This window comes from Platalea leucorodia, assembly GCF_965183815.1.
Source record: "Platalea leucorodia genome assembly, chromosome: W".
NCBI classification, from domain to species: domain Eukaryota; kingdom Metazoa; phylum Chordata; class Aves; order Pelecaniformes; family Threskiornithidae; genus Platalea; species Platalea leucorodia.
The window spans coordinates 46,826,776-46,849,143 of NC_138859.1; the positions used below are offsets into that span (position 1 = coordinate 46,826,776).

Sequence of the window (22,368 nt, forward strand, 5' to 3'; positions counted from 1 at the left end):
AGCTAATGGCCTCATTTTTAGAGGCCTGATTTGTAGGGACCGTGTATGTTTCTAGAATTCAGGCTGTTAACCGTTCTGCCTTTATGCTCCTAGCTATAAAACAAACCTAGCAAAAAGATTTTATGGGGCTTTATTAACACTTGTAAATTACTGAATGAATAGCACAGTAGTGTACTTAAGTAATATTACCAATAAGGGTAAGACATAACTCATATTCCAGTTTTGAGAATGTATTGTTCTCTTCTATCATAGGATACCTGAATAATGTTAAACATAAAATTGATTTTTCATTTTAAAACTTACCTGATAACTGTCTTATCTGAAATTCTGGATTTTTCTCTTCTTGGCTTCAGATGATAGTGTTGTACCTTCAACAAAGCAGAACTTGTTTTCCTCACTTGCTTTGTTTTTGTAGCTTTGATAAGGAACAGCATGATGCTTTTCCTATGGAGTTTTGTTTCTTCTGTAATCCCTTACCTCTACAAAAGTATACTATTATACAATAATGGCACCTCTTCTGTTGTAACTGGTAGTGCTGAAAGGCAAACTGCTGAATTTTTCCAAGTAATATTACATCTTTTGTGTCCTACTAAGCAGTTTTCATGACAAACTGTATTATAAACATGACTTATTTTGTGTCAGATTGTGTAGAAATAAAATTGAGTATAATAAATGGCATGTCAGAATAATTTAGGTATCCTTAATGCAGTCTTCCCAGAAGTGTATCATCACAGTTAAGAAAAAAATAATATAATATTTGGAGACAGTATATGTGTAGTAAGACTTTTTTTTTTTATTACTCTTCTTCCCCCTCCCGCCCCCAGTATTGCTGAAAGCAGAATTTATTCCTATCCACCTACCCCAATGCAATCACACTCAGCTCTAACTTTGAGAGTGGGGTTTTGGACATAACCAAATGACAAATTCAACACATTATTATGGGAATTTATTCTTGTGTTGAGGAAACATGGATTAGTAAAATGGCACAAAGATAACATCTAAATATGTGGCTTCATGCTCAGAAAAAAAGGTTGTATTTCTTTGGTATGATATCCTGGGGTTTAATGCTTGTTGATAAATCTTAACCTGCAGAATTGACTCGGCAATGGAGTAAATATGGTTGTCAGCATTGCCGTATCTGCTCTTTCCGTACAATGCTGGATGACAGTGTGGGCCCAGTTTATCGTCCTGGTTTTAGCTGGGTGCCTTGAGATCTGCTGATTGCATCCACCAAAGCAACGTTGGTCAGCCACCTACAATTACTTGTTCAACCATATAGGTAATCTGCTTTCTCTTTTGTGATAAGCAATAGCTTTTTTTTCAGCTAGTAGGACCAGATGCCGTAGTGATAAATCTTACATAAATATGAAGAGTTCCTGCCTGCATGGGAAGGGTATAAAGAAGATGGAGCTAGACTCTTCTCGGTGGTGTCTGGTGACAAGGCAAGAGACTAGTCCATCTGAACATTAAAAAGAAAATGTTACTGTGCAGGTGGTTGAACACTAAAATGGGCTAAAAACATGGCAAAAACACTAAAACATGGTACAGCTATTCTTATGTAGGATAAAAGACACCACCCCACCCCCGATTTAGAAATCTCATCATTGTTTCTAAAAAAATCCTCATAGTATTTCAGTTGATCACTAGCAAGCTTACCTTTTAGAAAAGAAGAAATACATTAGTTTGCTACCTGGCGGCTCTGTTGTTCAGGCCTGTTCGGCGGGCTGCCTGTGAATGCTTACAGATCACTCGCAACCAACTGGATTGGGTTGCTCTTGATTCTCTTCTGGGCTTTCGTTCCCATAATTGTGTGAGCTGCTTTGATACAACCATTTCTGATGATCTAGTTAGTGCTGCTTATTAATTTCCTTAGAGTAGAAGTCAGGGAGGGAAGGAGTGCGAAAAGTTTTGTCCAGAATCTAAATTTCTGGTATAAACCCTTTCCTTCTGCTGGATAACGGTACAGAATCTTTTAGTTCTTAGGCTGATAAGCAATGATAAATGAGCTTTGATGGTGACATGCGTATCAGGAGAATGTTTTCTTTCTGCTGTGAGTAAACTGCACTGCACGATGCTTGAATGATTTAACGTCTGCTAAGTATTATTAGTGTTTGCAGCGGAGAGAAGGCAGTTTGCTGTTTGATATATTGTGTACCTGAATGTTACCAGCTTTTCCTGCTAGTCTTGCTGAGAACAAGTGTGAAGGTGACTTTGCGTGTCGCAGCTGAATGTAATCAGCTCCGATGGCTGAGATCAGATGATCCTCCTGCTGCAGACAGCGTGGTCACGTATCTCTTTTTGCATAAGCTCTCATGTTCACTGCAGCCAATGCAACTTGTGAACCCAGGAAGAAGTTAGTTGTTCTCTGCCGGGTTTGTGAGTAGAGCAGGGGGGAAAAAGAACAAGAGCGTGACAGCGGCAAAGGAGGAGGAATGGCTTTAGACTCTGGGAACAGTGAGCTGTTAGATTTTCCCAACTATAACATGTAACTTTGTGTTTAAAATTTAAGAAGGATGTGAAGGTACTCGAATGCCTCCAGAGGAGGGCAACAAAGCTGGTGACAGGGCTGGAAGGCATGTCCTCTGGGGAGCAGCTGGGGACCCTGGGCTTGTCTCTCTTGGAGAAGAGGAGCCTGAGGGGCGACCTCATGGCTCTCTGCAGCTTCCTGAGGAGGGGATGTGGAGAGGGAGGTGCTGAGCTCTTCTCCCTGGGATCCAGGGACGGGATGCCTGGGAACGGCTCAAAGCTGCACCAGGGGAGGTTCAGACTGGACATGAAGCACTTCTTTACTGAGAGGGTGGTCAGACCCTGGAAGAGGCTTCCTAGAGAGGTGGTCGATGCCCCATGGCTGTCGGGGTTTAGGAGGCATTTGGGCAATGCCTTTTATAGCATGCTTTAACTTTTGGACGGCCCTGAAGTGCTCAGACAGTTGGATTAGATGATCCTTGTAGATCCGTTCCAGTTATGCTATTCTATCTCATTCATCTCTTTATCACCTCTAAAATAATTTGCAGCAAGGGCACAAGCCAGCCCCAAATTAAATTTATGTATATTGCTGCTCCTTGTGCTTCAAGCAGAATTTTACACACAGTTTTCAGAGGTAAGGGACAAGCTGTACTTGTGCATGTTTTGGCAGGTTATAGATGGGGCTGACTAATAAAAAGAAGTGGGTTAAGATCCTACATATTTGATGCATTGAGGTGCTTTCCCTTTTCACAAATAAAACTTCTTTCTTCAATTGCCTGCTCTGCTAGGCTGCAGCTTCCCTTTGAAGTCAGGACAGATCAAGGATATAACTGGCAGAGCTACCGACTTACTAACTGGAGGCAGAGTGCTCCACTGATCCTTGAAGTGGTGGTAACTGGTTCGCCTCAGCTCACATGCTGCTCAGACATCAATAGTCCCTGGGAAGAACGGCTAGCTTGGCTGTTGGTGTGAAATACTGTGCATTGTGTCACTGGAGAAAAGAGCATTTTAAAGCAAATGCCTCCATCCTAGCAAAGCCTCTGGATGATTTTTTTTTTTTGGGGGGGGGGGGGGTTAGGATGCTACAGGCACAGGCAGTAAGTTTCTAACTGAGCAGTCGGGAGTAGGAGAAGCTCAGACGTTGATTGAAGCTGGCTGGTTTTTCTTTCCGGTTAGCTGCCTTTTCACAGCTCAGCTAAAAACTGCCCCCGTGCACCCCGGGCCACGCAGGCCGCAGCATGTGCGGGAGCGGGCGGCGGGCGTTGCGGGGACCCCCGGGCTGGGGCCGGGAGCGAGGGCTGGGCACCAGCGCAGACCCTCCGGGTGAGGGCAGGGCCTGGGCCCCGCGGCCATGAGCGCTGTCGTGCTCACGGGAGCGGGCTGAGCAGGAGGTTGGCTTTGCTCGGTCTCCTCTGCTTCTCTCTTCTCAGTACTTTGGTGTTTGACGTTGGGGTCACAAGGCTGGGGGCGTGGGGGGCAGCCCCAGCACCGCTTGCTGGGTGCCTGCCTGCTCCTCGCAGCCCTCCTGGCAGGGCAGCGCTGGAGGCGTCCGAGTCCTGGCTGCCAGACACTCAGGTTGAACTGCTGCCTACGCTGGTAGAGATAAAATGAGTACATGGAGTAACTGGGGAGATGACTCCAGTTTAAGCTTTGTTAGCAAGTAATTTCTCCCTATGTTTAATCAAGATAGTAAGCAACAGTGATGAAAAGGACATTTTCCTCTGCATGCATGGATTTTATCAGAGTTTCTTTGAACATCTTAGGGGCCAAAAGCAAACAAAACATAATCCACCCACATGACAAAAATTCAATATGTTTCTCTGCTACACAGCTTGGCTTAAATAAGTATATTCCATCTCTTCTGTCATCATTTATGCTTTTGTATCTAGAACCAACTCTGTTTCTCTATCATTTGTGTGTGAATACGCTATCAGCAGAAACTATATATACATATGCTATATATAGTCTGTATCTATATGTAGGTATATGGAAATCCGACGTGGACATGACCACCGCCTGAATTTTGAAGCTATTTGAAATATGAACCTCTGTCTGGATTTGAATTTTACAAATAAAGCAGCTGTGCACAAAGCTTTGTTTCTTTCGCAATCACATTAGGGCATCAGTTTCTAGTGCTGGTGACCACGTTCGCTAGAAGTAAACGGAAAGGTATGTGTGAAAAATCGGACTGCAAGAAGGCCTGGGCATCAGGGAGCGGGGTGCTGGCGCAGGGGGCGCAGCTCGGGGCTGGCCACAGCCTCTCCCCGCTGCCAGGGGACGGTGACCCTTCTGCCACCTGCCTCGCTTCTTGTGACAGGAGTCGGGGGCCACCTGATAGCCTTACGGTTTGCTGATGCCTGGCCTTTCTGTCACCTGCACTTGTCCCGCTGTTTATCTGTTCACTATCTGGACTTGTGTCACATCGGTTCCTCGCTCTATTTTTTCCAACACATATGGTGTTTATAAATCCAGCATCAGCAGCTGTATGTGGAAGAAAGTTGACATTTAGGAGACAAAACTTGTAGTTTTAAATTTCCTCGGTGCTCATTTTCCATAGACTTAGTTGCAAACTAACAAACGGGCAGATGAGTCACCTGAAGCGGTGCCCGGCAGAGGGGCTGCTCCAGCCACCTGCCCCAGTCGACACCGCATTTCTACAGGCTCTGGAGCTGCAGAATGGTGCTGGGCGCGGGCCAAGACCCAGACACTGTGTCTCTGAGGACAGGCAGCCCCGGCTGCCCTTCGCAGCGGGCTCCTGGCAGGGTGGCAGCAGGAGCGGTCCCGGCAGAAGGAGCTGCAGCCGCCAGACCTGGAGGGGCTGTGGGCGATCCTCCCACGCCGGGTGAGGAGCAGCCCCTGCCACACTGCACTCCCACAGAAGCCTGCCAGACCCCACTACCAATGAGCGCTCAAAATTGAGGGAAAAGAAAGGGAGAAAGTGTAAGTATCGCACATTGTTAAGTGTCAACCCTCCTCCAACCTTCCTGGAAGCCTGCAGGAGTTCACACCCCAGCCCAAGCCTGGGGCATGTTGTCTGATGGGCCGGGTGAGCCCAAGGCGTGCTCCGTGCACCGGGGCACTGAAGATACAGGCATGAGCTGGCAATGTGCACTTGCAGCCCAGAAAGCCAACCGTGTCCCGGGCTGCGTCACCGGCAGTGTGGCCAGCAGGTCCAGGCAGGTGATTCTCCTGCTCTGCTCCGTGCTGGTGAGACCCTGCCTGGAGCACTGCGTCCAGATATGGGGTCCTCAGTGCAAGAAAGACATGGACCTGTTGGAGTGGGTCCAGAGGAGGGCCACAAAAATCATCTGAGAGCTGGAACGCCCCTTCTATGGAGAAAGGCTGAGAGTTGGGGTTGTTCAGCCTGAAGAAGAGACAGCTCCAGGGAGACCTCCTTGCAGCCTCTCAATATATAAAGGGGCTTATAAGAAAGATGGAGAGAGACTTTTTACCAGGCTCTGTAGTGGCAGGACAAGGGACAACAGTTTAAAACCGAAAGAGGGCAGGTTTAGATTGGACATAAGGAAGAAATGTTTTACGATGAGGGTGGTGAGCCACTGGCACAGGTTGCCCAGAGAAGCTGTGGATGCCCCATCCCTGGAAGTGTTCAAGGCCAGGCTGGATGGGGCTTTGAGCAACCTGACCTAGTGAAAGATGTCCCTGCCCATGGCAGGGGGCTGGACCAGATGACCTTTGAAGGTGCCTTCCAACCCAAACCATTCTGTGAGTCTGTGGCTCTATGAAGCCGACCTCTCCCTGCTCTGAGGTGCCTGCAGCAGGGCACAAGCTCTGTGCCTGCTGTTCGCATCCCCATCGCTCTGTGCTCCCCGGGACCACGAGCACAGCAGTGTCACTTGAAGCATTTTGTCCTCTCCGGGAAGGCTCAGCTGGGACTGCCGCTGTCTGGCCAGCAACAGTTCCCGAAAATTCAGAAACATAAATGCTTCCCCTTTGAATTCTCAAAATATTGAACCCCTCCACCACAAAAATCGCAAAACCAAAAAAATGCGATGGCTAATGCAGCACACTGGCATACACTAAATGGGCAATAAGCAATTGCTTTGGTTAAGCTCCAACTGTGTAGGTCTAGGACTTCCTAAAGTGCAGCACAAACAGTATCAAATATCTTAAACTGCGCCTTATTAAATAAATGTTTATTATTTCATATTCTTCAGCCTCTGTAAAGTTGTGGAGGTCTTTTCTGAAAAATGTCTTCAGTTCTTCAGGGAACTGTTACTGCAGAGAGCCAATTTTCAGGTTATTTGCAGAATGCCTGCCCTGACTACAGGTCTGAAGTGCTGGAGATTAGTCAATTCAGCATCTTCAACATTTACAAAGTATTCCTTAGTGATTGTGCCCTGTTATTACATTGGTGATATGCTTAAACCATTGTTTGTTCTGTACATATATTATAGCTGTCTCTAACGTCAGGATCACTACAAAGAAAATGATGAAAGGCACACCATTTTTCTTTTATCCCTTTTTATTTCTGTAAAATCTGCCTTGCTGATAGAACAATCATAGTTGTCTAAAATGTAAAGGAAGCAAATTAAAGAGTGTTATTGTGGTAATAGCATTTAAAACCCCTTAATGGGGGGTTGCCGGTGGTGTGTGTCTCTGCGCTGTTCCGGCTGGAGGTTTGTTGCAGCTGCTGTTTTACCTGCGCTCTCACTGCTATGTCGGTGGGGCTCTCAGCCACCACCGTGTCAAATTTGCTGCTCTTGCCACTTTCTACACTTACATATTGGAATATTTCAGCATCTTTGCAGTGGTTTGGCTTATTTGTAAATAGATGGTTTGGTTTCATTTATTAGGGATCGGGTTATTCTGCTTCAGTGCCAAGTTCTTTTTCCAGTCAGGTTTCCCTTTGCTGAACTGTTTGCAGCCCCGTTCTAGCCGTGACCCCACAAAAGACACACCAGGGAACCTAGTGCATTAATTCATGCCCCATTAGTCCAAAGGTGCTAGCAGGGAAAGGCACACGACAAAAAGAGCAACTGCCAGCCCGGACCAAGTAAATCCCTGGAGTTGGAGGGGACATGAGCCATGGAGTCCAGGTGATAATCCTGCCTATGAAAAGTCATCGAGGCCTACAGTTCCCAGTGCTCATGGAATAATAAATATGTCAAGGAGCAGCTTCTTCCTTCACAGCTCAACCTGCTCCCAAGAGCCATTGGCTGCAGCAAGCAGAGGACGCCGGTGGGCAGGCAGTTGGGTCTGGGATGGTGCCGGATGGCCCCGGGGGTTTCACTGGGGAAGCTGCAGGCAGAGACCTGGTCCTATCACGCTCACCACAGGCTGAGGAGTGCAGATGTACTGTCCATTAAAAAAGGAAATTATACATTTTCTCCTACTCAACAAACGCCATTAAGGGCCTGAAGGGGCACAGGGGTGATGTCAAGCACCAGGAGTATTTAATGAAGAGATTCAGTTAGTTCATTTAATTAATGTATCTGCCTAATTCTCGCAAGGGCATGAGCACGCAGCATTGCTCAAGCACATACAGCACTGCGATTAAGGCATCCTCACCTCAGCCCCACAGCTGACAGTGCTCAGCACCATGCCGTTGCCCTCCCTCCACAGTTGCCCTCCCTCCCGCGAGCGGCAGCCAGCAGAGCCCGTGATAACTAATGGCAACCGGGGCGGCATCCTGGTCCCAGTGCGGGCCAACGTCCCTGCCTCTCCCTGCCGTGGGCGCACTCCGTGCCTGCCGACCCCAAAGCTCTCCGTCACGGTTCAGGTACAACCACTCCAGCATCACTTTTTCTTCAGCCAACTGCACACATGCTCTGCCACTGCGGGATGTGGAAGAGTGGACCAGTTTCCCCCAACCCCCTGGGCTCTGACGAATTTTGGTTGCAAAACCGATGGCCAGTCATTCTGACAGAGGATGAGGAAGGTCCTAAGAATGTCCTGATGATAGGCATTTTGGTCCCAAAAGCCACGCAAGCGTTTCACCAGGCAGAAGAAAGCCTCAGCTATATCTCGCAGATAAGTGAAGCAGAGTTTGTGATGTGTCCGGCACGTATTACAAATAATGCAATACATTTTGGGGAAAGCACAAGTCGTGCAGCCTCGGCTGCTTTGGTTGCTGCCTGCCTCTAACACTCCCTACAGACATGTCGGGGAGCCTGCTGAGGGCTCAGTATTTCAGGTCCATTATTGTGGGTGTCAGTTGTGTATACGCATGAATCAGGACACCCATGCAAAGTATGGGATTAAAGATCTTCCTAGGGCCTCTTTCTTTTGAAAACAGGAAGAATAAACTTCCATTGAACACACTCAATGAAGAGAGAAGGCTCTTATGATGGCTGTCAATCTAAAAGGAAAGGTAAAACTAAAGAGAGAAATAGACCTGCAGGGTTGCTTTAGTTTGGGAAAATTATTGTCCTCCTTTTCCAGAAAAATAGAAAATCCTCAAACTGAGTTTCTGTGAGTGGCTTGCTTCAAATAACCCAGTTTGTTTGGAGGAGTTAAACAGATTTTTGCATTTGTTTTATGACAAAACCCTGAAAAATGTGTTTTTCTTGGCAAAAATATCCCTCCATTCAAAAAGCTAATCCTAATTAAAAAGAAAATTCAAACCCAAATTTGATCAACTGTCTAAATCAGTATTTTTCACTGTAACTTTAATCATCTAAAGGGCAAACTAATTTAAACTTTCATTAAGTCCATAATACAAGGTATAAAAATTGGAGTGTGTAAGGAAGGATCTGAAATTAAAGTAGCTCCTGGCAGTGCAAAATTTAGAGATTTAATGTGAAGGCATAGCCTTTAGCACATGAAACGTATGAAGATGTAGCCTATATATACAAAATATGAGAGAGGTTTATTTGTTTGCATAGTGTTTGTGGTAAAACAGACTTAGGACTACTGGGCAACAAGGAACTGAGTAAGACTCCATGGTCTGGCGTTACTAGCCAAAGCTTATTAACAGCATAGGTGTTATATGCAGCTATAAATGACTTATTGACTGGAAGGTTTCAATATTGCTTTATGCTGTTAATCCTCAATAAACCCTATATAAAGCAACAGAAGCAAAACCACCAGAAACAGTTGAAAGTAACAAAAGTACTGTGCCAAACAGAGGACTAGGAAAGAAGTGACTTCCTAAGTCAATTTGTGCAAATGTGGCCGTTTCGGGGAGATGACCTGCTGATGGCTTCCCCTTGGCTCCGCTGGCTGGTGCAGAAGGGTCCGAGGGAACCTGTGTCAGTGGCCTCTGGAGCGACCAGGGCTGAAACGAGGGGCACCAGCAGCCGCGCAGGGATGCGCTGTGCTGTGCTGCGCTGCACCGCGCTGTGCGCCGTGGTCCCGGGGGCCGCGGCGGGGCTGATGGCTGCGGCCCAGGGCTGAGGGCCCAGCTCGAAGGCAGCTCCAGCACAAGAGCCTGGGGAGGCAAGGACAGTCAGAGGGCTTCCAGTACAGCCGCTGTAGCTTAGGAAAGCCAAATGTTTTGCTTTGGGTTTTTCTTTCTGCAAATGGACAGTTTCCTGAATTTTCAATTTCCTGTCTTGAATTGCAATGACCAATTAGAATTTCCCACGGATGGCAATATTGTATTTGATCAGCTGTCACTCAGCACAGAGCACATGTTGTCTGTAGCTGTACTGCAGGCTGCACAGCGAAACTCGTGATTGAGGCATGAGAATACTATTGTAAATTAAACAAGAATGCATAATTAATAACCAAAATAAAAGAATGAATCACATTAATCAGTAAAAGAAGATGCAATAAACTAAGACTAGACAAGGGAACAATTTAGCTCATACAGTAGGATACACAATTGACTTCAAAAGTGAGTGTACTAGATAGTTTGCCCAGTCGTCATGCTGATTCACATCCATGGCAGCTCCCGTTGGGTATAGTTCAGTTCCAGCGGTGCAGGGTTAGCCGAAGGATCTGGCAGCTCCCTCACCGTCAGCTCTGTTAACTCTGTGTTCTATTTCCTGACATGGTTCTCTAGACAGCAGATCATCACATAAACTGTACCAATTCCACACGACTTCATCCCTGGCTCTGTTGTTCTCCTCTGGGACAAACAGGACATCAGGACTCTGTATCCCTCTCCTACTCATCCACCTTCACTTCAGTGAAACTACTTACGTGCCTGAAGTTGAGTATGCATTTAAGCGTTCCACTTCTTCATGGCCTTTACAGTCATATACTGGCTCCTTCAGTGGTTCATACATCCTTTCCTCTGCACTGCCTCTTCAGGATGGAAATCTTTTCATGCATTAACTATTACAAAGTTGGCCAGTTCCAGGTGCCTTAGAGCGCTGGAAAGTTGTCGTGGTTTAACCCCAGCCAGCAGCTAAGCACCACACAGCCACTTGCTCACTCCTCCCCCCCCAGTGGGATGGAGGAGAGAATCGGAAGGGTAGAAGTGAGAAAACTCGTGGGTTGACATAAAGACAGTTTAATAGGTAAAGCAAAAGCTGCGCATGCAAGCGAAGCAAACCAAGGAATTCATTCACTCCTTCCCATCAGCAGGCAGGTGCTCAGCCAAAGGGATATCCTTTGGTCAGCTGGGGTCAGCTGTCCCGGCTGTGTCCCCTCAGAACTCCTTGTGCCCCCCAGCCTGCTCGCTGGTGGGGTGGGGTGAGAGGCAGAACAGGTCTTGACTCTGTGTAAGCGCTGCTCAGCAGTAACAAAAACATCCCTGAGTTATCAACACTGTTCTCAGCACAAATCCAAAACATAGCCCCACACTAGCTACTAAGAGGAAAATTAACTCTATCCCAGCCAAAACCAGCACAAAAGTTTACAGGGCTTCTGTGCGAGGAAAGAAGAAAGTCCTGTAAATCTGTGAGTCACATTACTGTCACCCGTGACAGTAAATTTATGTGATATTGGAAATGAAAAGAAACTCCTTGCACAAGATCGTGTATTTCAATGAGCTTCCAGTGATGATTTCCTTTGAGTTTGGTTGTTTTACAGCCATTCCTCCTGCTTAAAAAATGCTAGAGCATTTTTTTTTCCATAAGCTCTTGTAAAAATTTTTCAACCTGTTCAGTCATTTTAGTCTAGAGCAGCATACCACTTCTGTGAACATTTTCATGCTTTCTGTAAAGAAGATAGATTCGTTTTTACAGAAACTTCGTCAGAGAAATAGTTCCTGTAACAGAAACATATCTGAGTCACCCTGGCTCCCCGGTCCGGCAGCCTGTGGCAGCAGCGGGAAACCCTCTCCATCAAGTAAAGCTTAACACGGGCGCACACAGTCCCGCACGGCGAGGGTACACCGCGAGTGTCACCGCATCCCCTCGCCCGTCCCCGCGGCGTTTGCCGAAGCCCCCCGCGCCGGCCCCGGCAGCCCAGGCTCCCGCCGCGGGGCCGCCCCTCCCCGTCAGCGCTGGGCGCTGCCTGCGGCCGCCGCCGCCCCGCACAAGGCCCCGGGCGGGCGGGCGGCGCCGGGCGCCACCGGCAGCACCCGTGCCCCGCGCTCCGAGGCCCCTCGCAGCCGCCCCGGCCACCTCGGAGCACCAAGCCACGCAAGACGAAGGGAGGCGAGGGGAAAACAACCTTCTGAGGAGTTTCTGTTTTCGAATGTAATCGAGAAAATAGCCCCTAGGGCAACGTTGGCCGGTCTCTCCAGACGTCGGGAAGCGCCCGGGGACCGGCTCCCTGCCGCCTGGCACAGACACGGGCGGACACGGGGAGCAGCCCGAGCGCGCCCGGCGCAGACGGGGCCGGGACGAGCGGGAGCGGGGCGGGCGACAGCGGGGCAGCGGCGGCGCGGCGCGGCCCGGGAAAGGCCGTCGAGCGGCTGCCGGCCCCGGGGCTCCCGCGGCTGCGGCGGGGGACGGCGACCCGGCGCCGTGGAGGGCTGAGCCCCGGGGCCGGCACCCCCTCGCCTCCCCCCGCCGGGAGCCTGCCGGGGCGGGGAGGCGGGCCGGGGGCCGGGGCTGCCGGCAGCGGCCCCCGCCCCCGCCGGAGGCAGGACGGGGGCCCGGGGGGACGGGGGCGGCGGCAGCCCCGGCCCCGTGAGGAGGCGTCAGGCGCGGCAGCTCCGCTTGCGCCCGGTCCCGGCTCCGTATAAATGGGGGGCGGCGGCGGCGGCGGCGGCAGCGCTTCGCCCAGACGGAGCCGGAGCCGGCCCGCAGCGGAGGGCGGCGCGGCACCGGCGGCACCGGCAGCAGCGGCGGCACCGACAGCAGCGGCGGCACCGGCGGCACCGGCAGCAGCGGCGGCGGCACCGGCGGCGGCACCGGCAGCAGCGGCAGCAGCACGATGGGCGGCGGCGGCGGCCCGCGGCGGCCCGGCGCTCTGCCGCTGCTGGCGCTGGCGCTGCTGGCGGCGCAGGGCGGCGCGGCGCCCCTGCAGCCCGGCGGCTCCCCCGCGCTCACCAAGATCTACCCCCGCGGCAGCCACTGGGCTGTGGGTAAGTCTCCGTCCCGCCCGCCGCTGCCCGGCGCCCGGCAGCCCGCCCGCCCCCTCGCCACCCCGGCCGGCCGCGCCGCCGCCCGACCGGCCCGACCCTCGCCCCGCCCGGCCGCACCTCGCCCCGCCCGGCGCCCCGCCGGTCCCGCTGCTGGACGCCCCGCCGGTCCCGCTGGCTCGGCCCCCCGCCCCGGGCCGCTCTTGTCCTGCCGGCGCCCCGGAGCCGACGGCGCGGTGCGAGCCGACGGGCGTCCCGACGGGGGTCCCCGGTACCTGGCGGCGCCGGCCGGGCTCCGGGCGCTGCCTGGCGGCGGGCCGGGGCCGGGGCCGGGGCCGGGGCCGGGGCGGGCAGGGCAGGGCAGGGCGCAGCGCGCTCCCCGAGGGCCGGCAGCCCCCGTGCCGGAGCGGGCCGGCCGCCGCAGACAGCCCCGCCGCCGGCGCCCTCCCGGCCCCGAGCGTCGGGCGCGGAGCCGCGCTGCCGCGGAAGCAGCCTGCGTCCCGCACGGCCCCCGCCCCAGCACCGCGCACCGGTGCGGGGATAGGGCGCGGGTAGCGCGGCTTTCCCCGCTGCCTCCGACGTGCCTGTGCGGCCATTGCGTTTCCTACCGCTGCCTTTCTTCCCGGGTGCGGGAACACAGACCCGAGCCCGAAGGCGGCTGGGGGGACCCAGGAGCTCCCCAGCGCCCTGGGGTGCGGCCAGCACCTCGGGGAGCCCTGGTCCCCGCCGCGGCCCTGGGGCGCTCGGCCTGGTGGAGCGTCCTCCGGTGCTGTCTCTCCCTCTCCCCTTCCCAGTGGCCTCCTTTGCAGCCCAAAGCCAACTACGATTTCATTTTGATGACATTAAAGCATGGTATATCAAAAGTGCATCCAGTTTAGCTCCTAGAAAGGCCCCGGAACATAGGCTTATGCTACAGTCCCTCCCATGTCAAGGCAGAGAAAGTCTAAAACCTACATCTTCTCCATCCACTTCTTATTGCAGCAAATCTTACCAGGTGCCTCTCCCTACCTCAAGGCAAAACGCTTGGTTCACTCTGCCCCGTTCCCAGCAAGGTTTTCTCTGGCAGCGTAGCACATGAGACAGGAAATTAATTGTGTGTGACACTGTAACAGTTGTGCTTCAACTTTGACATCATCTAACCCCTTCCCTCCCCGCCATACCACCAGTCAACAACAACTTCCAGCTGATGTTTGAACAATCCAATCCGTACCTGTTTTGGTTCATGTCATGCTACTGTCATTGTTGTTACAGGACATCTAATGGGGAAAAAGAGCACTGGAGATTTTCCTTACGTTTATGAAGAAGAAAACAAGACCCCGTTTTCAGCATTACCTGAAAATATCAAGCAGCTGGAAGACTATCTGCAGTGGGAAGAAATCTCAAAATCTTTGCTACGGCTGCTGGAAGGGAATGAAAACAAAAGTGCTCACTTTTTAAAAGGAGGGCTTCCCTGGTATGCCAGGAACACCTGGGAGACAGATGACAATAGCAGCTGGAAAGACGTAAGTAAGATAAAACCTGTAAAAACACTCCATGTATTCAAATTTCATTTTACAGTAACGTCAGCTTCCTCTCAATTGTGATTGTCCAGAGAAGTAGCAGAAATGCATCTCATGCACTAGTTGTTCAGTGAAGTAAGACTCTACTCTTGATTACAGGTTGTCACTGACAGATTGTATTTTTTATGCATTAATTTGCTACTGGGCATAAACTCAGCAAGCATTAAGCAAATTTTAGTCTGGACTCCCTTCAAGTTGCTTGGTCGTTCCATTCTTTTCTTTTCTTTTCTAGCACGTCATGCTCAGATGACCACATCAGCACCAAGCTCTGTATTAACTCAGCACACACGAGCTAGTGTGCAAACCAGGTGTGAATACGGAGGGCAGGAAGAAGGCGAAGGGTATCGTGTATAAAGCCGCATCATATTGACCGTCTCCCTCACTTGCCATTCTCACTGTCGTTACCTTGTCTGGCTCGTGAGGTACGGCCGATCAGCGGATAGAGCAGCGAGGCTGGAGAGTTTCTTCTGCTCCCAGCTCTGTCTTTGGCTCGTGCAAGTCTTTTCCCCCCAGCTGAGGGTGCTGGGCACTACTGTGGTCATTTGTGGTCTTGCAAAATGAATCTGTGGCTACTGATAAGCTATAATGTGTGCCCAGGACCCACCTCTTCTTCCCTCATGTTAATGTACTTATTAGCACTATTTCACAAGGTAACAAGGCTTTGGAAGAGATTCACCCCTTTTCTTTTGGAAAATCCTATAAAATACACCTGGAAGGGTATCAGTGAGGTTTTACAGAAAGTAATCGGGGTCTAAATGCAGAATTTACTAGAAAACTCCTTTCTTTATAATGCGTCAGGTACAGTAATGGTGATATAGCTGCAGAATTCTTTTGGCTGACATTGAAATAGAATAAAAAGATTAATACACCCCCTTAAAGACATTAACGGGAAGATTTTTTTTCTTTCCATATTCTACTGTAATATGATGTAGTTAATATTCCTGGGCTGACTTCAGCCCAGTCTCCCTCCTGAAATCTCGGTGCAGTGAAGTCCGTGAATACTTTGGTTTTGACTTGAATATGGGTAAAAATTTACCCATTAAATTAAGCCGTGATTTAAGTCTGTTACACCACTGATATGAATGCTGTCCATAGGTTTCTTTCTGGCTATGGCTTTATGACAGCGATGCTTATAATAACTGTGATTAATGTTATTTAAAAAGAAAACTATTTATCTCAGCTTCAGCTCGGCAGTGTGCAGCTTTGTAATCAAATTAGATGAACGAATTCCATTATGCTATGTAAAGAGGGAAATATTTTGACTTCTAAAAGTTTCTGGTAATAAATCGTACTTACGAAAGCTGAAAGTTGCCTCCAGTAAGTTGAATCATATCCATACGTGTGTACTTTTACCCTAAATTAATATCCACATTTTTGTGGTCAGACATTGAACGTATACATGGACTAATGAGATTATTGCCTTAAATATCCAGATTTCTCCAATGATTAGTAAAACATCACGTCTTTCATGTGACTAAGACAACCTGCAGAACCTCATTTTGCCATAGAACCTTTGATTTCCAGCACTCAACAGTTCCTTTGTCTCCATCTTGAAGAGAAACATAATCATGAAAGTAGTACTTAACCTGTGCTTTCCTACTGTTGGACACAAATACCTGATTATATGCAGCCTAGATAAGATACAGTGTATAGTTTTTCCTTTGGCTTCAGAAAGTAGAAACCCAGCGCCTGAAAGTTAAGCTATATATCTTTTTGAGATCTGCCTTCCAGATGAAGACTGAAAGTAATGTGCTTTACTTTTCTGAGGGGTGTGATAGTTTCCTAAACATTTAAATAATGATAATCGTTATTTTTAATAAAGGAGGCCGTGTTTATTTATAAAGGTGGAATTCTGGTATACATAGGAAATTCAGTCGTACGCGTACACAATGATACAAGAGCAAAAATGACCTTTGGATTTTGATTCTGTAGATTTTCCTGGGTGTGAGGGGTTCCATGTCGCACAAACGTTGGTTAGGCAACACCTTCGTGTCAGGTGCTGCTGTACCACAGCTAACAAGGGTGTCCGTGTGCAGGAACGATGAGCGTAGCTGCCCGCCTCGGTGCAAGGTGGGCAGGTAAAGTAAACTGCCGCTGATGATGCAGAGCGTATCAGAGGTTTGTACTTGGCACGAAATACTTTTCCAGCCATAGTGTGTTTGCGTTTGAAATAGAAACTAATTCTAGGAGGAACCAGACAGCGTATTTACAGCGGGTTACTGTTCACTGTGAAATGGCCTGTTAGACTGAGGTATCGAAATGTGACCAAAAAAAGGTAAATCGTGAACCCTACTGTCAGCTGATGGAATAGCTGCCCCGAGACCATGTCACCATCGGGGGGGCTATAATTCTCATAGACCGAGTATGCACTTGCAGAGATGCTAACCACGAGGGGTCTGTCTCGGTGTGTGTGCAACCCTGTGTTCCCGTCTACTGAACATAAGCCAAGACAGGCTGTGGTGGGAAGAAATGTGCTATGAGGACTTTGTTTCATGGACTCTTTCAAATTTAGCTGATTTAATTTAAAATTTGAATTTAAAATTTAAGATCAGAAATCCCCAAAGCGAAAGACTGCGGAAGTAAATACAGATATGTACTTCAGGTAACTCAATTCAGGGTTTTGCTTATTAGCTCAAATTCATCCAGTGCATTGTTTACCGCTAATGCTCACACTGTGCTGTACATTTCTCAAGAATAAAAAAATTCTTTCTAAAAGACTCACCCAGAGTAGGGAAAGTGCTGTAACACAGAAACAGTCAAAAAAGCCAAGGAGATGAATTCTGGGAATTAGGCTTAGAGTGGTGCACCTGAGTTATTTACTTCTGTTTTCAGTTAATACCAGGCAAATTAAGATCTTGCCTGCTCTTTATTCTGTGAATAAATTACATTTAAAGCAGTTAAAGATCAGAAGGGAAATCTCTCCTGCAAGTTGGCCTAAGTGTAAAAGTAAGTTGGAAAATAAGCTTTAAATTGTTTCTAAGATTTGGCTTTTTAACACTAATAAGACACTATATAAATGAGATGGCAGACAGAGTTATTTGGGAGAATGACTTTCCTTGTACTTTGGCAGTTGGTTATTACGCTAACCAAGACAAATGAGGTCTGTTTTGGAAAGATTATTAGGAATGTGTTTGTTATGTGAATACACAGAGCAGATATATATTAAGCTTATTGACTTAGTGAATTACTTTTTTCAGGACTGGTCTATAAATAATATTTTTGTCTTTTTATTAGATGATGGACTATCTGCTTCAAGTTGTGAATATGAAAGAGAGCACTCCAAGCTGAAAGAAGGTCTCTAAATCATGAAGAAATTGAATACTTTCTGTAAGAGACTATATTTCACAAGCACTTGATTGTATCAGATAATCAACAAGGTCTCTTTTCTGTAAACAAGATTTCCTTTGTGTAAAATATCTAAATACACATATTCTTGTATGTTTCAGCAATGACTAAACTCTCTACTTCATTTTCAAGGTTGCGTTTTCTCACTTGAATGGCTTTGATATATATATAATTGTCACGGAAGGGTCTTCCAATTAATTATATGACTTACCTATCTAATCAGTTCATCTCTCAGTTCAAAACTACATGACATTTCAACATTCACAATAAATAGTACTAATAAAAAGGCTGAGTTTATACTTTTATTTGAGTTAATAAAATGGAAATTGGCTGTGCCGCAGCTAGTAACAAAGAAACAACAGAATGATTCATTTTCTGAAGCTCTTGTCCTTCTTGAATTGCTCCCTGGGCTGTAATTTTTCTTCAATGGAGGGAAGCTGGCACTGCCTTCCCAAGGTATCCGCGGGCCAAGCGCAGGGTGTGCGATGCACCTCCGCGTGCAGGCAGCAGGGAGATGTGCGGGAAGATACCCTGCCTCCTTGTTTGACTCGGAGGCGATGCGGCAGCTCAGCGTGCTCCCACCACACGCTCCTAACCGTGTGTTAGCAGGTCCAGCACCGTTGTGTGTCCACATGAGACTAAAGGAAGAACATTACCTCCCAGGAGAACAAGCTCGTGATGCTTTTTGTGGGGCTGCAGCACGCTATAGCCAAGCAATGCTCCTTGCTCACCTGTAGTTTTCTGGAGTGGATAGTCACACCATCAGAGGCCCAGGCAAGGAGATAGTGTGCTGCCACCTTTCCTCAAAGGAGAGTGCTGACAGACCAGACTGTAAGGACGACAAGAAGTGTCCGTCCATGCATGGCTCAACACAGAGCAGGAGAAACAGGTCTGGAGACAGAGGTGACCCCTCTCAGCACTGGTGAGGCCACCCGTGCAGCATTGTGTCCAGTTCTGAGCATCCCAGTGCAAGGGAGACACGGACAAACTGGAGAGTCCAAAAAGGGCCACAAAAGATGATCAAGGGGCTGGAGCATCCCTCCTGCAAGGAAAGGCTGCAGCTGTTCAGCCTGGGAAGGAGAAGGCTCAGGGGGGTCTTACCAAGGTGTATAGATACCTGAAGGGAGGGTATAAAGAAGAGAGGGCCAGGCTCTTTCCAGTGACAGGACCAGAGGCAGTGGGCACCGGCTGCAACACGGGAGGCTCCCTCCGAACAGCAGGAAACACTTCTTCACTCCGAGGGCGGCTTTAGCACCGGCACAGGTTGCCCGGGGAGGCGGCGGAGTCTCCCTCCTTGGAGATATTCAAAAGCCTCCTGGACGCGGTCCTGGGCAACCGGTCCTTGAGGAGGCGCCGGGCAAGGTGACCTCCGGAGGTCGCTTCTCACCGCAGCCGTTCCGTGACACGGGCAGGAGGTGACGGGATCAGCGAGCCCCAGGCGGCTCTTTGCACAAAGTGACGCGCTCGTGCTGCCGACCGGCCAAGCGCGCGCCCCGTCCCAGAGGCGCCGAAGGCCCCGGGCGAACCGGCGGCACAGGCACGGAGCGGGGCCAGACCCGCACCGCCCGGCCCCCCGCACCGCCCGGCCCCCGCCGCCGCTGAGCTCCCCCGCCTCCAGCAGGGGGCGCGCTCGGCCCACGGACGGGCGGGGCGGGGCGGGGTCCGTCGTGCCGGGCGGGGCCGCCCCCGCGGGCCGTTCCCCGGGAGGCTCCGGCGCCCGCGGGGCGTTACCGGGGCCGGCGCCGCCGCCCCCCGCCGCGGCGGGCTGAGGCGGCTGCGGGCGGCAGCGGGGCGCGGCGCGTTTCGCACCCCACCGCGCGTCTCTCTGCCCGCCCGAGCGGGCGGCGCCCCGCGCCCGTGAGATGCCGGGCTCCGGCCCCGGCGCGCGCCTGGCGGTGCCGCGCGACGCTCGTCCGTTAACGGCGCACCTCCGCCCGCCGCGCAGCCCTGGTTCCGCTTCGCGCGTCCCTGGTAGCGCTCGGTGCTGACTCGCTGCTAGAGCGGCAGCGAACCGAGGCGGGGGCGGGCGAATGCCCGGGCGGGCCCGCTGCCGCCCTCCCGTCCAGCCGGGCGGGCGCTCTCAGGCAGAACGGTGGAGGGAAGGGACTGCCGCGCGGCGGGTGCGCGGTCGGTCAGGCTGCTAGTGACCACCGGCACGCGCCACCGGATATTCTGAGTTCCAGGGCGAATCCCGTTTATCTCGGTGGACATCCTATGCCAGCCAAAGGGAATACCCAATGTATTTAATTGCCGTCCCAGGATTTTTATAACTTAAAAATGCTTATCCTTTTCAATTCTGCCTTTCTCTTTTTGTCCCTTTGCCGCCTTGCCCAAAGACAACGCGAAATCTTGCCAGGAGTTAGGATTAGCACTTCAGAAAAATCCCCCTGCTCCTGTGGTGTGCCAGGCTTCCCTTCCCTCCCTCCAAGGCCCTCTTCCCTCTTGGAGGAAGGATCTGTGAAAAAGGCCATGTGAGAAAGCTCATGTGCAGTCTGGGTTCTGCCATCAGGGGGTTTGATTTTGGCTCAGTGCAGGGCCAGATTGAGACAGCTATAGCTAAGTGCTTTGCCAGGACACCCAGACGGGAAGCTGCTCAGAAGGACAACCGACAGGAGCAGAGAGAAGAGCAGGAGAAGCAGGAGGCGGCTCTTTCTGGGGCAGAGCGGAGGGCAGACGCCCAGTTCCCCAGCGAGGTACAGATTACCCCCATCACACAAAGCATGCAGCAGCTCCGCCAGCGCCACACGCCCTCAGGGATACCAGGCCATCCCTGGAAAGCTTTGTTCACACGTTTCAACCGACCTTCCCCTGCCCAGCCTTGGCAGTGATGAAGGCAGAGTGGAGGAAGGACTTGAGCAAAATAAGAGGGGCACCACCAAAAGGTGCCTGGGAAGCTGGCTTTCCTCTTCGCGTGGCCAAAGTCACTGGAATGAATACGTGCGTGTGTTATACACCCGAGAAATAAAAGAGAAGCAGCCTGGCCCAGAAGCCAAAGCACTATCTGAAGACTCGAGAGATCTTTGTACAGACTCCAGGTGGGATGCTAAGCACAGGCATCTACTGCTGTGAGCACCCTTGGCCTCCAGCTACAGAACCAAAAGAGTACAGGGTCTTCTGCAGAGCCTGTGTCACACGTGCCAGGCATGTGTGGATGGCTTGTGCTACCCAAAGGGGTCTCAAATGGCACTAGAGGCATGAGGTAACTCAGTCATGCTATCCCTCTCTGAGCTTGGGTGAGTCCCATTTCTCTGTGCCTCAGTTTCTCTGCATGTAAAATGGGAGTCCCCTGTCCCACAGAGGCAGCATCAAATAAACTGGAAAGCTATTTGTTAGGATGTTATGGGGAAGGGATGGGGGAGCACCATGTTTATGACTGGTTCATCATAAGCTATGCAGCCATGAACAACTGCAGATTTGCCTGCCATACAAGCCATCCTGGTTTTGAGTCACGCTGCAGCCCACAGAGGCGTTTGAGCAAGAACAAGCTGCTGGTGAGCCAGTCTTCCTGAGGAGCCCTTTGTTTAACAGCATTGCTTAAAACGAGCATCCCCTCACTGACATTCTGGATTCGCCCAGAGGCCTGTCTCTTACTCCCTGCACCTGCCTCTTCGCTGAGGTGGAGTCAAAGGACCTACCCGCGCTGGTCAGCAGCTGGAACAGTGTCCTCTTTGTTTCCCCCAACACTCCCTTCTGCATCAGTGGCTAAAGCTTCAGTTTTATCTCCTCTTGCCTCCATCCAAATTTCTGCTGCCTCCATTTAAACTCTCTCCTGAACGTCTTGCCTAGCTGACTTTAACTGCTTTTCTGCACAGAACCTAACATTTCAGAGCTGATTTCACAGTTCTTAGTGGGGCAGAAATGTCATATGACAGAGGGATGACTGCCAAATGTCAGCCAGTTTTCACATCATGCATTGGCAGAACACAGAGATGCTCAGAGAGAGGAGACACAATATTCATTCTACCAGAAAAACTGGTGATGTTGTCAGAGTGACCAGCGTCCCAGTCTAACCAGTTTTTTGTTGTGCTCTCTTTTGTTTTATTCTACCATTTTGTTCTATGATAGGATTTTGTAAATGGGTACTCTGTGGTTGACAAGCTACTAAAGAGAGTTAATAAAGTCCCAAGGTTTATAACCAGTGGCATCGGTGACATAGGAAGATGCTGACTGCATAGAAGAAAGAACCTGAGTGTCCAGCCCAAAAACACTGTAGCTGAAGGGAAACCCCTTGAATTAATGTCTGTTGTAGTTGGACTTCACAGTATGTCCTGACAGACTGAACTGAACTGAAGAAAGATGTAGCCAGGAGCTTTGAACAGATAGATACTTGAGATTTTTCAGTAGTAAGTAACTAAATGTTCTTACTTGAAATCCCTATCAGACGTAGCTGAGGCAGCTGGAAGGAAGATCCTTCAGCTGTCCATCTCGCCTGCGGACATTACCATCCCCTTGACAGAGGAAGGGAACAGTATTGCCCCCAACCCCAACAGCTCATAACAGAAATTTAAACTGTGACTGATCTCTGTGTGTCCTCGTCTCACAGGGCTGTGACCCGCCGTGGCTGTGGAGCAAACACAACGGCCCGCTGCTCCAGAGGGGATGACGGCTGGGGGTATT

At 50.2% G+C, this 22,368-nt stretch overlaps 1 protein-coding gene across 1 annotated transcript; it reads left to right on the forward strand.

The window, feature by feature from the left end:
• Positions 1–12,699: 12,699 nt before the first annotated feature.
• On the forward strand, positions 12,700–17,694 carry LOC309601988 (gastrin-releasing peptide-like; the record flags this gene model as incomplete). Its single annotated transcript, XM_082335248.1, has 3 exons — positions 12,700–12,850; positions 14,099–14,349; positions 17,641–17,694. 3 exons carry the CDS (start codon positions 12,700–12,702, stop codon positions 17,692–17,694), a joined length of 456 nt encoding a protein of 151 aa, XP_082191374.1.
• Positions 17,695–22,368: the final 4,674 nt, after the last annotated feature.